The sequence below is a fragment of the Echinops telfairi genome, unplaced genomic scaffold, assembly GCF_000313985.2.
Source record: "Echinops telfairi isolate 266 unplaced genomic scaffold, ASM31398v2 ScPeMD7_7424;HRSCAF=8462, whole genome shotgun sequence".
NCBI classification, from domain to species: domain Eukaryota; kingdom Metazoa; phylum Chordata; class Mammalia; order Afrosoricida; family Tenrecidae; genus Echinops; species Echinops telfairi.
In genome coordinates this window covers 74,491,841-74,508,118 of record NW_022111324.1, presented here as the reverse complement: position 1 = coordinate 74,508,118, position 16,278 = coordinate 74,491,841, and the positions used below count along the sequence as shown (strand labels likewise).

The following is a 16,278-nucleotide window of genomic DNA, read 5'->3' as shown; positions in this document are numbered from 1 at the left end:
CAGTTTATTAAAATGTCCTTATTTTATTCCTTTTAATTTAAAAAATATCTAAAAAGTTAAAATCCTACCAGTAACATGTGACTCCACGGTTGTCGAATGACCCTTGTCGCTCTTGTAATATGTTGTACGGCTTCTTTGAAGAACACCAGAGAATGAGAAATCTTACCAAGGAAGAGGTAAATAAACAGACAAACAGATTAGAGGAGAATGTGGTTTCACCTACTAGGAGACAGGAATGGAAACAGCCATTCAAGCCATCCAGCAATCGAGGTCCAGGACACTGATAGTTAGGGGACGGAAGTTCCACAATGAGGATCGGCACTGTGCCAATCCGCTGATGAGCAGTATCGGGCGTGGGGTGGGGGTGGGGCGCGTTTGGTCCTGGGCGCGAAGATAAGGACCAGAAGGACACAGCACCCAGGATGATTTTCTATTGCTCTGTCTTGGGAAAGTGGCGGAAAGCAAAGCCTTAGGAGATTGGTTTATGGTATCTAAGGTTGTATTGGTGTCTCTGTTCAAAGACAGTACAACCATGAAATATTAATTCCCTCCTCTCTGCCCACAGTAGCAATGGAACAGAGGTAAAAAAGTCACGCCCATTTTGCTGACTATATTGCTACTCTGGGCATGCTGGCAAGCTCTCTTTCGCATTTCTTAACTCCATTCAGAGATAAGAAATTCATTAAACTCTTTGCAGCCTCAGGTGTGCACTTTAGCATCTAAATGAGACAAAATAAGATAAAATAATGTAAAATTGTGTATTTTCCTTTTTATTTCCTAGAAGGATCATGAACTTTAAAAAAAACCCTATATTTCTAATGATCTATAAATACCTTGATTCAGAATCAATTAACAAGTGTTTTTTTTTTCATTTTTGAAAATTCTGTTTATTTTCTGAAATGCCTTCATTGTATAAAGCATCTACATCTTATATTTAGCATGTGCTTAAATATAAGAATACATTATATTATGTTTCAGAATAGTAAGTATGTATGTACCATGGTTCGTGCTCTACTGGATGAGACATAGTCTTCCTCCCCTGACAATGTTTTCGGCAGTATCTCTTATATTCTTACTGATTGTGTCCTTTGGGCCCCTCTGCTGGACGGACATGGCCATTTCTTGTGGGCACTTGTACTATATCCGAACAGTGGGTTTAAAATTACACATACATATACATTCCATACACAGACATACACGTATACATATACATACACACAAATATCCTATTTCACACACATACTTGTTCAGTGGATTTCATTTGGGATTTATAAAGTTTATGAAAAAATGGAATGGAAAGCTAATAGACATTTCCAAGAACGTTTTTGAAGTCCCTTTGTATATTTAATTTAAACCCAACCCTGTGGCCTAGAGTTGATTGTGACTCACACTGAGCCTACAGAAGAGAGAACGGCACCTGTGGTTTCAGGGTCTAGAACTCCTGGAGTAGTCAGCCTCATCTTGTTCTCACAGAGCAGCTTGTGGGTTTGAAGGCCTTTCAGGTAGCAGATCAATGCTTAATCCACTGTGACACCATTCTAGCACTTTCTCTATGTACAGTAGCCTCAAATTTTTATATAGTAGGTGCTTTACCTCCAAAGATGTAGGCCCCAATTTCATCTGGAATTCGTGAAGTATACTGGCAAGTTTATAATAGTTATTGGTATTCTTATAGATCTTTTTCCCATGAGGCTTGTTGATATTCAAGAAATCTACAAAGACTGTCGAGTCATTCATCAACTTTTCTTTGGTCCATGAAATCTGTTGTAAGATAATAATTAAGTGTCTCTGAATACCACCGTTCTCTCTGTTCTCAATATTAAAGTAGCATCTGCAAAATAGAAGCTCGTGGCACAAGGGAGCTCTGATGTAGGGGTTGTAGCCCCGCCCCTTTTTTGTTGCTATTGCATCCCTTTGGTCAGTGATCCTTTTTGGTCAATGAAATCCTTTTCAGAATAAGGGGGTTAAAGCACATAAAATAAAATGCAAGAGTCGTAAAAGACAAAGAAACAAATTCACTGTTTTCAACTCAATTCCGACTCATAGCGACCTTATAAAGTAAGGTAGAACTGCCCAAGTGGGCTTCTGAGACGAACATTTTACAGGAACAGACAGCCTCATCTTTTCTCCATGGAGCGGCTGGTGGCTCAGACCTGCTGACCTTGTGCTTAGCAGCCCAATGGGCAGTTACTACGTCATCAGAGCTCCTTAGAGTTGTAAAGGAAACCCAAAATGGTGAACTACAGTTGCAAACATGAACACTCTGAGGTTTGGGTTTCAGGTTAATAATTCCTGTTGTGGAAATAACATTTTAACATCCTACTTGAAAACTGGAAAAAACAAAACAAAACAAACTCTCCCTTGGTGTTAGCTGCCCCTGAGTTCACCCATGACCCCGTTTCAGAGTAGAGCAGCTCCGTAGGGTGTTCTGGGTCACGAGATTGCTATGGCAGCAGCGTGCCAGGGCTGTCTTCTGTGGGGTGGCTGGGTGGGTTAGCACGGCTAGGCTGTGTTTTAGCAACCAATGCAAATGCTTGTGCCTCCAGTTCCTACTTTGCAGCCTTCCAATCACGAGGCCCATCTCCCGGTGCTGCGCCGTTCCACTGCTATCTAATGCTTTCAGTGGCTAACCCCTCAGAAGTGGACGGCTTGTTCCTTCTTGCTAGTTTTTCAGTCTGAAAACTCTACTGACACCTGCCCATCATGGGTGATCCTCCTGGTCTTTGAAAGACCAGTGGCAGAGTTCCCAGCATCACAGCAACATATAAACTACAATAGAATGACAAACTGACAGACAAGTGGCGGTAACTATTATTAGTGTTATAATATTGTATTAAAAAGAGAAATACAAAATACCAATCAAATGATACTGCATAAACTTTCTCAAAGAAATAATATGCATTCTATGTCTAGAGGAAGGTTTGGATAATATGATCTTTTATTTGGGGTAATAAGGCTGCTCCTACCATCCATAGATCTGGCCCTTGGTAATGGAAGACTCAAGTTCTGGATTTTTCCATAGTCATTGTTTGCTCATTTTCTACTACCTCTATATTTCTTAGTCTGATAATAAAAATGACTTAAAAATAACACTTATAGAATGTTTAGGAACTTCTCCTGAGGTAGTAATGAGCTCTCTTTAGGTGATTATTTTAGTAAACTGTCTATTCCTTCATTCCATCCTTTATTTACTCTCTCATTCCAAATATGTTTATTAAGTGTCAATTGGGGGTAAGGCAAGATGATAATATTTGAGGATCTAGCTATGGATAAAACGCAGTGACTTTGTTCTCCAGGATTCATAGATTGGAGAGAAAGAGGTAGTTACATTATAATAAATTGCATGGTAAGGAAAGTCCATGGTCTTATGGGTATACAAAGAAGGGGCACTTAACCTGGAGAAGAGGTGGTTGCCAGAGAAGTTCACCAGAAGGGAGAAAACTTGAACTGCACTTGGAAGGATGGCCAAGGTTGATGCAGGGGGAGAGACTTGCAGGAGTAAAGGCAGAAGCAAGAGAGACCAGGTCAAGTGAAATGAGTAGGGACTGAGAATAGCTAAGCATGGGCCTCATCATGAAGGTCCTTATTTACAATGTCAAGGAATTTGTACTTTATTTTAAGAACAACTGAGCATAATATGCTCAGATGAAGAATTTAGGAATCTCACTGTGACAGCCTTATGCATTAAGCATTAAGCATTAACTAGGAGGACCAGATTGGTGTCAGAGAGATTTGTTAGAATCTAGATGAGAAACCACAAAAGCTTGAACCAGGATAAGCATCAGTGGATAGAAAGAAGAGAATAAATTGAACAAATATCAAAGCAGTAGCATCACAGAGTGAGGTCACGAATTTGAAATGGGCATGAGGGAAAGGGAGGAGACCAAACTGATGCTCTTCTGAAAAAAAGCTGATGCTCAGAGAGGCTTAGGTGGTAATGCGAGTGCCTGAAGTAGGGAATATAAAGTCAGGGAATGCGGAGAGGAGGGAAGATACAGTGAGCAAAGACTCTATCAAAATAGTGAATGATGCAGAAAGCATCCAAATTAGATGAAAATAGTAAACAGACATATTACCGAAAAAGAACCCAGTTGATATCCAACTATTTCAAGAGGTAGCATATGATCAAGAACTAATGGTACTGAAGGAAGAAGTCCAAGCTACACTGAAGGTATTAGCTAAAAACAAGGCTCCAGGAATTGATGGAATACCTATTGAAATATTTCAACAAGCTGATGAAACACCGGAAGCATTCACTTGTCTATGCCAGGCAATTTGGAAGACAGTTACCTGATCAACTGATAGGAGAAGATGCATATTTGTACCCATACCAAGGAAAGGTGACCCAACAGAATGCTCAAATCACAGACCAATATCATTGATTTCACATACAAGAGGAAAATGTTGCTGAAGATCATTCAACAATGGTTGTAGGAGTTCGTTGACAAGTAACTGTCAGAGGTTCCGTTTGGATTGAGAAGATGATGTAGAACAAGAGATATCATTGCTGATGTCGGATGAATGTTCATGGACAGCAGAGAATACCAGAAAGATGTCCGCTTATGTTTTGTTTACTATGCAAAGGCATTAGGCTCTGTGGCCCATAGCAAGCCATGGGGAGGCATGAGAGAATGGACATTCCAGAATCTTTGATTGTGCTCATTCAGAACCGATGCACCATTCGCTCACAACGCTTTCAGCGTGTTGGAACGTCTTCTCTTGTGATCTGGGACGGAGACGAGCACTGAAGAAAACAGACGTAGCAAGCTAGAGAGGCACGAGGAGTCTCACTGAAGTCTCAGGAGAGGGTACGTTTCTGCTAGTCTTGAAGAAAAGTGAGCAGTTTAAAGTGAAAATATAAAGCAAAGGCATAAAGTCCCCACAATTTCTATCATATCAGGCTACACTCATATGTTATGGAGAAATACGGCATTATTAATAAGATAAAGTTCTTTCACTGATACTTTTCTAGAACAACGTTTTCACCCCAAACTCCATTTAAGATAAGTTTTGAAATGTAAGCTTACTTGAAAGTAGTTCTTAAGCTCCCTTGAAAGAAATTGATAGAAAAGTCCTTTGTCGGTATGCTCAATTAAACGATCATGAAACACTCGGGCGGCTTCATGCACAAAGAGCAGCGCGGCCATCTCTTTAGAGTTAATAACAGCCTTGTCAGCTTGCAGCAGGCCGAGAAGAAGCTGTTAGGGATGGAAAAGAACAGTTTGAAACATCAGCCGGACAATTTTTAAAGCACCATGTGAAATAGAGTCATAATATTTGTTGGATGACGTTCACAAAAGCAGAAGCAACTATTCAAGGTAAAAATTTGGGATGAGATGCATAAAGTTATGAATCCAGGTAAGCATGGAATCACCCACAGAGGAGGGATTATGGAGAGGTTTTAGCATCTCTACTGGAAACTTTGCTGGCCTGGGCAGGTACAAGACTGCTCAGATACTGGTACTGGTACTGGTATGGAGGAAGGGGACTGGTAGAGTGTCTTTATATGTTCTAAAAAACTTATAACCCATTTTCAAAGATTATATATACTACTTGGGATCAAGTCCCACAGGAGAAGTATATTAAATTTATGTATTCTACTTAACATTTCAATTTGGAAATTTATTTGATTAAAGTTGATGACTAACTAAATTAGCATTGTTTGCATAATTTCTCAGTATGAAAAATACAACTTCTGAAAGTTCATGCATGCTTATGAAAGTCATACATGCTTTCAATTTTGAGAGTTACAATAAAGACTTAGAAATAAAGCAAGGCCCAAATTCCATAATATCCTTTCCTTTTTCTCTGCTGAAGATCTTAACCATCATGACCAGCTGTCTCTAGTCATGTCATTGTTGCCTTCTCTCTAAAATAATGACATTGTTTTCAACCAAATGAACTAGACATTCCACTTTTCCTTATCCTTTAACCATATAATGTTGACAATATCCATGAGTAAGTAAAGAAATATATAGAGGCACTGTGAATTCCGTAAGTCAAGTTACATGTAAACATTTTGAAATTAGAGAATTAATTTGGATGCAAACCTTAAAAACATCTCGGAGATTAAATATGTAGTGACACTTCGTTGGGGTGGGCAGCATACTCTGACGCACTTGATAGTAGATAGCGAGGGAACAGCATATGAGTTGGTCCTTACTTTTCTGAACTTCAGATGTGAAGTTATTGATGGAGAAATACATTTCCAAATGAGTCTGTGAAGAGAAAGTTTATCATGTAGTTTGCAAAAACATTGAAGATTAGACGCTTTCTGGTGATGCTCTTCCAGAGACTTACATACTATAGTAGGGGGTTACTTTAATTGGAAAGTTTCATGAACACAATCAATTTAAAACAGGAAAGTAGACTATCAAAGAAACTCTGAATGTTGAAATTGGGGACAAGGATCACTGACCTGAATTTGTTGTATGGTCTAGAGGTGTGAGCTACATGCTCTCTGGGGACAATGGACTGTCCCACATCTGAGCATCTCAGGAGTCTGGGTGATGTGGGAGGGAGTTTCGAACCGGGCTGCTAACAGCAAGGCCAGCAGTTCTAAACCACTCGTCACTGCAGGAGAAAGATGAGGCTTTCTACTCCTGGAAGGAATGGGTCTCAGAAACCCATAAGACCAACTCAACCCTGTCCTATCAGGTTTCTATGAGTCAGAATCAACTTGGTGGTGGTTAGCTATTGTTTTAGGAGCATACCAGGTGAATTGGAATGTCTCCATCACTCAATTCCCTGGTAGGTGTTTCTAGCAGTGGCAGGAAACACAACTACCTTCTGTGTGTTCCTTCTAAACCAGGCTTTCTTGAGGTATGGATTGTTGATCACCTGCCTCAGAATTATGAAGTGATTTTAAAAAACAAATAAAACAATACTCTTGAACATTTATAGTATAAAGAAGAAAAATCCTTATGATTGGTTTGGAAGAATTTCCTAATCTTGCATTAGATTTATTTTTCTTATCAAACTCCATTTCCACTTGAGCCTTTTTTAACAATATGGATTCCTTCTCTCAGTGTTTTCTTTTGTTACACAGGGAAATGAAAATAACAAATCAGTTCTAGCATCAATCCAGCAAAAATACAAATAAAACACTATCAAGTTATTATTATTTTTGACAGAGACATATTTTAACAACAGGCCAGACAATATAGGGAGAATAATCTTTAAGAGAATTTTCTTTAAATAATAAGTGGTTAAAAGTCTTCCTTTGACCAGTGTCTCATTTCAGTAGAAAATGGATTGTCTGTATTACCTGGAAAATAGTATTCAAGGCACTCTGCGGAGGATGAGGCAAGACCAGTATGGAGAAGTGCTTGAGGAGACGTGGGCTAATATCTCTGCCACCAATGGGCGGGGCACAAGCTGCAACCAGAGAGAGGTCTTGAATATTCTGGGGGAAGGATAAAAAGCAAGCATAACTAAATGTTTCTGCAGCATGGAAAATATTTACCTTCCTTGCCACAAATGGACAAGAGATTTAAAAATACTTAGCCAATAAGATTAAGAAAGACATAGTATAAATGGATTCCTTTTTACAAATTATGATAATAAATCTATCTTTTAAGAAGTAATCCATCCTAAAGTGTAACGTCAAGACAGGTTACTTCTAGGAAGCCTACAAAATATCAGGGAGAATCCATTTAAAAAGCAATCATTGGAAAATAAGCAATATGTTCTGGTGGTAAGTATGAGCTAAGAAAAGCCTGGGATTGTGTGGTCACAGTGATCAGAACGGACTCCTGATGAGATGCCTGTTTACCTGAGAACTTCCATTTGGCATATCACAACACCACAGCATTGTAGAGCTGGGTGCAATCCAGATAATCTAGCCTGTTTACAATGGGCTGCGTTTGACAGCTTCATTCCTGCCTGTGCCCATACAAGATGTGGAAAGTGCACGGTGAACCAGGAAGACAGAAGCACAATTGATGTCGTTGAATTATGCGGTGGTGAAACCCAACCCATACCGCTACCATTGAGTCCGTGCTGACTCACAGCGACCCCTGTGGGTTCCGAGACTAATTGTTTACAAGAGAGTAGAAGGCCCAGCCTTTCTCCCGCAGAGCTGCTGGTCCTTTCCAGCTGCCGACCATGCAGATCGCAGGCCAGGGCGTAATGGTGGGGTGAAGAACAGGTGATGTACCGTGGACTGTCAGAAGAATGAACAAATAAATCTTGTTGGTCAAAGTATAGTTAGAATGCTCCTTAGAAAGGAGGAGGATGTACTAGGTCCTCATGTACTAGGACCATCATAGTAGGAGGAACCCAAATCTGGAAAGGACATGATGCTTGGTAAAAGAAGAACATCCATAATGGGGTTGGTCAACACAATCACTCTAACAATGAGGTTGAACACAGGAAGGCTCGTGAGGATGTGACAGGGCCGGGCTGTGCTTGGCTCTGCTGTATAAAGGCTCACTTTGAGTTGGAACCTGCTTGATGGTGGTACCTAACAATAACAATACACCTATACCCAAGCCCACTGAAATCCCATAAAAAGTCTTTGGCTGCTATTTTCTCATCACTTTGGGGAACGTCTCTAGATTGTATATTTCAGATGCATGTCCAGCATTTTTCATAGTAGTCTCCTGACTTGTCTCCTAGTGGCTTGTATCTGGATTCTTTCTGCTTTGGGTTGATGGTTGGCTCAGTGTGACTAATGTCTGAGGTGATGCCGCTCACCAGCCAGGGTGTCTCATCCAGAATCGTAGGCCCAGGTTGGTCTGAGACATGAGACTGTTAGTAATCAAATGATCTGATTCTACAAATAAGGAAACTGAGAACCAAGAAGTTTAACTAGTACAGTTGCGGGCTTGTACTTTCCAGAGAAGAAATAAAATAGATGCAAAAAAAAATAAATACTGAATTACAACACAAATCTTGATTTCCAAATGCACCAATTAAACTCATTTTAGACAGGCATTCGAAGGAGAAAAGTGCATCTGATTATGTCTTTTAAAAATTTAAGCCGTTCTTACTTGGTTCAATGTGATGAAATATTTACTTGGGATTTTTTTTTTAACTTTGCTATGAACATCTGATTTACATACAACCCATAGTTAGGAACCAATCCCCGTAAAGACTGGTACCTCTACTGGTTCATAATAAAAATGAGAGCTATTTTTCAATGTACATCAAAACATTATTATTATTGTATTATAATACTGAAGATATTTTAATGTATCTGGAAGTGTTTAATTTTTTTATACACAGAAAAGGATGCTATATATTATACTGTAAGACGTACATTTGACTGATTGATGTTAGGCAAAACACTTCTAGACACAAACCTAATTGTTCTGATTTATGTACAACTTTGACTTAGATATTTAGGAATGGAACCATTTGTAATTGGAGGACTATCTGTATTAGGGTCAATCCAGAAGCACTAAACACCAACACCAAATAGTGAAGATATTGTTTCTTGACATATCTGCCATCTATGTCCATATACTTCTCAAAACAGTATTTCCATCCCTCTTACCCTTTCCTACAGAGTTCTGCACTCTTTGATTTATACCACAGCATAACGACATCCTTGTGGGACTCAAGTAGTGTTTCTCTAAAATGTTCTTTGAAGTTTAGAGAATAAAACTAAGTCTGAATAAGCAAGATCAGAGTTACAGGGGTTAGAGTTCCCAACCTAACCAAATTCTCATTGGACAGCCCTCGTTACGCTGGGAGAAAGAGTAGGTGCCGCTCTGTGATGGAAACGAATTCCTTGATGCATCTTTGCCGGCCTTTTTCTTACAAATGCAATTTTCAGTTTTCTTAAAGTTTCCTAATCAGCCCTTCTGATTGTTATGTGTTCGTCACAGAAAATACATCAAGACAACCCCCTTGGAATCCTAAAAAAAGTTGCAATACCTTCTGAGATGATCTCCCTGTCTTGAATTTCACTTCCAAGACTTCCCCGCAAGCCACTGCTCTGATTGGACCTCTTTTTGCAGGCATTCTAACGCGACACAGACTAAGGTTTTACTGAAAGAACTTGTCTGCAGTCATCCTCTGACTACACAAACATGTTTGAACAGGCTTGGTTTAGAATTAATCTAGAACTCGGGTAGCAATACTTACTGACTAACCCTTGTACTCTGAAAATCCTTGTTTCATGTTCTAGAAGATTAAGATGTAGAAGGTCTTACATAGAGAGTCTAAGGATGTATATTGCTGGTCCCCATTTTCACTTGTTTATTGTCTTTGGATTAGAGTTCTTGATGAATTATTAATGCGATTAACAATAGTGAGCATTATTTGCCTGAGAAACTAAACCTCTGGGGCATACTTAAAAATTTCACTAAGATTTTAGCCTACTAAAAATAGAATTCCTATGACGCTGTGGAACTTTTCTAAATTTCAAAGATGTGATTGGCTATGTTAATTTAGGATCACAAACCACAGGCTTTCTAAATTTCTCACCTAATTTAATATTTAATAGATGGTTAAATAATACTACTTAAGTGAATAAAATATGTATACTGTACCTTCCATGTAACTTTTTCAGTATCATAAATCCCTCCCAAATCTAATAATTGTCTGATCAATTCCAATGGTGGTCGGGCTCCGTATCTCTCTGATGCTGGCATATTCAGGTCATCAATAAATATTACAATCTTAAGGAAGACAAAAAGTTAAAAAAATTATACTCCCTTTCTTTGAATTCTGAATTAGGAATATTAATTATGTTATAATGTAAAAATAAAATTATATGAAATAACATGACAATTTTTGCATTAAAATTTATGAACAAAACCATTTCTGAAGATACAGTTTTAGAGAATATTAAGTTTAAAAATAGCAGAAGCTCTACTCACACTCTAAAGAGTTATGATAGTTATGTTGAGGAGTAGTTATATATGCATTTGATACTGGATAATGTAACCTAATGATGATTATGACAAAGGAGAATTATTTATTTAACATTCACTTATTGAGTGAGTGAGGCACTGTCCTAGGTATGTAGGCATTGATTTCATACGCACTCTGGTTTAGAGATAACACTATCATTTGGAATTCGACTTCTGAAATTCTGTTGCAAATGCTGCTCTCTTTAATAATCAGCATAAAATTCACACACATATCAAATTTTTAGACCTGTATTAGCACATTTCCAAATACTATGCACTGAAATACATTCATTATAGTGTCTATCTACATTAAGCCTTTTAGGTTTTGCTAATTTTGGTAAAGTAATAGGTTAAAAAATACAAAGAGCCATCAAATTAGCTCACCTGTAAGTGTAGATACATTTTAAAATAAGATACCCAATTTCCCTGTTTATGTCACAAATGGAGTGATTATAGAAATACTTATTTGACTAACTTTTTCTTGCTTGCCTTTGTTTGTGCTTTTATATCTGATGAAGTCAGTTGAGGTAGAGGTGACCCTGATCAATTAGATTTCAGAATTACTGTTCTTTTAAAATCTCTAAAGTTGTCATGTAGGCAAAGGCCAATCAAGTTTATCCAAATCCTCATAAAACTTAGGGAAATTTGGAGCAAAAATGATATGGAATGGCAAAAGGCTCCCCCAAAGCTGAATCAATATCGAGAGAAAAGAACAAAGTAGCAGGACTCACATGTCTTGATTTTAAAACAGATCACACAACAACGTAATCAAAATTGTCTGATACTGGTATAACATTAGACATATAGACAAATGGGATAGCTTGAGAATCCAGACATCAACTACACATCTATGGTAAATTGAATATTGACAAGGATGCTAACGCCATTTGATGGGGAATCTGAATAAATACTGTTGGGGAAATTGAGTTTCCACATGCAGAAAATGAAACTAATTTGATGCCCAGTGCCAAATTAAAAAACAAATTTTAAATGTATGAAGGCCCTAAAAGTAAAAACCTTGCTGTTAGGTGCTCTCGAGTCAGTTCCAACCCAGGCACAACAGAACGAAATACTGCCTATCCGTTAGCATCCTCACCTTTGGTCCTATGCTTGAGCCCATCCTTGCAGCCACTGTATCAATCCATCCTGTTGAAGGCCCTCCTCTTCTTTCACTGCCCTTCTAATGTACCAAACCCGATGTCCCTCTCCAGGGACTGACCTCTATTGAAAGTACGTAGGGCGAAATCTTGGCATCCTTGCCACTCAGGAGCACTCTGGTCATACTTCTAAAACAGTTACTTGACCTTTTTGGGCAGTCCATGGTACTTTGAATATTTTTCACCAGCACTACAATTCAAATACAGCGATTCTTCTTCGATCTTCCTTTTTCCTGTGTCCAAGTTTCACACCCATATGAGGCAATTGAAAAGCCATGGCTTGGGTCAAGGTGCCTTAGTCCTCAAAGTAACCTCCCTGCTTTTCAACAGTCTGGAGAGGCCTTGAGCAGCATACTTCCCCAATGCCACCCATCTTTGAGCTCTTGAACTACTGCCTCATGAACATGGATTGTGGGTCCAAGTAAGACAAAATCCTTCACAACTTCAAACTTTTCTCCAGTTACCTGGAATTTCCATTCTTCTCAAGGTTATCCATTATTATGATTCAAATGCCTTGGCACAGCCAATAACACAAGTAAACAGCTTTTTGGTATTGTTACATTCAGACAAGATCCATCTGACATCAGCAATGATATTTCCTTTTCTACCTCCTTTCCTGAATTTAGCCTGGACCTTTGGCAGCTCCCTGGCAATGTACTGTTCTACCCATTGTTGACTGATCCTCAGCAAAATTTCACTTGCATGTGGTATCAGTCATGCTGTTCTATAATTTGAGCATAGCGTTGGGTCACCTTTCTTTGGAATGAGTACAAATATGGATCTCTTCCAGCCAATTAGCCAAGTAGCTGTCTTCCAAATTTCCCAGCATAGATAAGTATGTGCTTCCAGTGCTTCACCAGCTTGTTGGCACACTTCAGTTGGTAGCACATCAATTCCTGACTTCATCATCTAGTTGAAACATTTCATTTCAATTTTGGCTAATGCTTTCGGTGCAGTGTGAACGCTTCCTCTGGTACCATTGGCTCTTGCTCACATGCTACCTCCTGAAATGGATTGTCAACTAGTTCTTTTTGGTACAGTGACTTTGTGCATTCCCTCCATATTCTTTTGATGCTTCCTGCACCATTCAATATTTTGTCCATAGCATCTTTCAGTATTGCCACTCCAGGTTTGACTTTTTTCTTTAGTTCTTTCACTTTAAGGTATACTGAGCTTGTTCTTCCATTTTGCTTTTTGAACTCTAGGTCTCTGCACATTCCATTACAATAGTTGTTTTTGTCTTCTTAAGCTACCTTTAAAATTTTCTGTTCAGTTCGACTTTATTATTTCTTCTGTTTATTTTAATTATGTTATGTTTCAGAGTCTCTTCTGAAACCCATTTAGGTCTTTTCTTTCTTTCTTGTTGTTTTAATAACCTTTTGCTTTCTTCATGAATAATGATCTGGATGTGCTCCTGCAAGATTCCTCTCATTACTGTTCAATCCATCAAATATCCTCCTGAGATGGTCTCAAAATTCAGGTGGGTTATGCTCAAGATTGTATTTCGGTTTTCATGTACTTGTTTTAGTTTTCTTCAGCTTCAACCTGAACTTACATATAAGCAATTGACATTCTGTTCCACAGTCAGTCCCTGGCCAGATTTTAACTGCTGATATTGTGTTTCTTTGTCATCTCTTCCCACAGATGTAGTCAATTTGATTTCTGTAATTTCTCCATCTGGAGAAGTCCATGCATATAGCCATATTTTCTGTTGTCAAAAAAAGATATTACTATGAACAAGTCTTTGGTCTTGCAAAATTCTATGATGCAATATCTAGCTTCATTTCCATCACTAGACTATACGTATTTTCTAACCACCCTTCCCCTTCCTCTGTTTCCAACTTTTGCACTCCAATTGTCAATAATTACCAATGTGTTTTGATGGCATGTTTGGTCAATTTCAGATGGAAGACTTCTTCAATTACTTCATCACTAGTTTTGGTGGTTGGTGCATGAATTTAATAATAGTTGTATTGACTAGATTTCCTCAACACAGACAGCATTGTACTTGAAGATAGATCTTGAAATGTCCTTCATGACAATGAATGCAATGCATTCCTCTTGACTGTACCATTTCCATATGCAACCCATCGTTGATCTCTTGAACTGCTGCCTCATGAACATTGATTGTGGAGCCAAGCAAGACAAAATCCTTGCCAACTTTAATCTTTTCTCCATTTATCATGATATTACCTATTGGACCAGTTGTGAGGAGTTTGGTCTTGTTTACATTGACTGTAATCCATACTGAAGACTGTAGTCATTGCTCTTCATCAGTAAGTGCTTCAACTCCTCTTTTGTTCCCACACGCAAGGTTGTGTCATCTGTATCACATGTGGCTAATAAGTCTCCCTCTAATTCTGATGTCACATATGTTTCATATGGTCTGGTTACTTGGATTATTTTCTTGGCACACAGATGGAATGAGTATAGTGAAAGAACACAATCTTGATTCATACCTTTCTTGATTTTAAAACCATTCATGATCTCCTTGTATTGCCAAGACTTCTGTGGTAGTTACATAATTTCATGTCAACTTGAAGACATATAATAGTGTAGGGATAGTATTAAACCTGTCAATCAGATCACAGTCAGATGGTGCCTTCTTGTGGGCATGGCTTTCTCATAAAGAGGATCCTGGGAACCTCCCCTTCTCTCTCTGCCTTCACCTTCCTACTGGTGAGCCACTCTGAGATCTGTTAGAGCCCAGGAGATGAGTTCACCACCACTGGATCCACATGACTTTGCTCCCATTGGCCTGTGATATTCCTGCCTCATGGAACATGGCTGTGTGAGTCTGAAGAGGGGCTTATGGACTAGTATCAGACTTATGGTTTTGAGTTGGACTGGGCTGGGATGTTTTCCTGAAATACAATTACTTCTTTATATAAAGCTCTTTATTACACATATATGACTTGTCTCTGAATTTGTTTCGCTAGTTAATCTGGCCTAACACAACTTCCTCTTGGTACAGGTTCTTCATGAACACAACTCAATATTCTGGAATTTCTATTCTTGGAAAAGTTATTCATAGTTTTTTATGATCCACACAGTCGAATACCTTTGCATAGTCAATAAAATACAAGTAGACATCTTTCTGATATCCTCTGCTTTCAGCCAAGATTCCTATGACATCAGAAATGATATTCCTTATTCCATATCCTCTTCTGAACCTGGCTTGAATTTTTGGCAGCTATTTGTCAATGTACTGCTTCAACTATTTTGGAACTATCCTGAGCAATATTTTATTTGCAGGTGATATTAGTGATTTTGTTCAATATTTCTGCATTCTTTTGGGCCAGTTTTCTTTCCAAATGGTTGCCCAGGTAGCTGTTATCCAAATTTCTTGGCACAGATGAATGAGTGCTTCTAGTGCTATATCCATTTGTTGAAACATTTCAAACAGTATTTCTTCAATTTCCTGGAGTACTGGTGTTGAGAGTTAAGAGTCGTGATGCTAACTACAAGGTTGGTGTTTGACACCGACCGGCTGTCCTGTGGGAGAAAGATGAGCCTGTCTCCTCCCATAAAGATTTACAACCTGTCTTTTAGGTCCCATCACAACAACACACCAGCCAGCACAGGATCACACACTTGACAGACTCGTGGCGGTGAACTCACGTGACTAATAGCAAGTCCTCTTCTGGGGAGAGACCCAGAAGACGAAGGCAGAGACTCACACCGATACTTGTACATTAAGGTAAGCTGCAGCACTATTTGCAATGGTCAAATAGAGAAACAATCTGAAGGCCATCACTGGATGAATAGATAAACAAAATACGGTCCACACATACAACGGGATACGACTGAGTCAGTCAGAGCAATGACGTTTTTATAAAGTACAATAGGGATGGAGCTTGAAGAGGTTATGTGGAATGAAATAAGTCAATCACAAAAGGACCAATAGCATAAACTCACAGATACAAAATGACAATAACAGGCAACTCTATGGAGACCAAAGTTTATTAGTGGCTATCAGGAATGAGGGGGTGGAGGGAAAGGGAGTTTATGGTAATGGGAAATTGTATCAGTTAAGGTTAGGGTTGAACCACCAGTTATTGTAGTGCTGTCAATAAATCGTACACTTGTAAAAGCTGAATTGGCAAAGTCTCTAGGCTAATATGGTCGTTAGATAATTTCATGTCAACTTGAAGATGTATGAAAGTGTAGAGGTGGAGTCAAATCTGTCAATCAAGTCACAACTTGATGGTATAAGAATGTGAGACATTAAGAACTGCTCTTTTTCTCGCCCGCCCCCC

At 38.8% G+C, this 16,278-nt stretch overlaps 1 protein-coding gene across 1 annotated transcript in view; it reads right to left on the bottom strand.

Moving 5' to 3' along the window:
* DNAH14 (dynein axonemal heavy chain 14) overlaps nucleotides 1-16,278 on the bottom strand; it is a 387,990-nt gene that overhangs the window by 135,443 nt on the left and 236,269 nt on the right. Inside the window, exons 47-52 of the mRNA XM_030887822.2 lie at nucleotides 10,500-10,628; nucleotides 7,268-7,405; nucleotides 6,051-6,218; nucleotides 5,028-5,198; nucleotides 1,594-1,761; nucleotides 69-161 (exon numbers count right to left, since the gene is read on the bottom strand). Of these exons, the coding sequence (XP_030743682.1) occupies nucleotides 69-161; nucleotides 1,594-1,761; nucleotides 5,028-5,198; nucleotides 6,051-6,218; nucleotides 7,268-7,405; nucleotides 10,500-10,628 (867 nt within the window). The remainder of the gene's footprint in view (nucleotides 1-68; nucleotides 162-1,593; nucleotides 1,762-5,027; nucleotides 5,199-6,050; nucleotides 6,219-7,267; nucleotides 7,406-10,499; nucleotides 10,629-16,278) is intronic.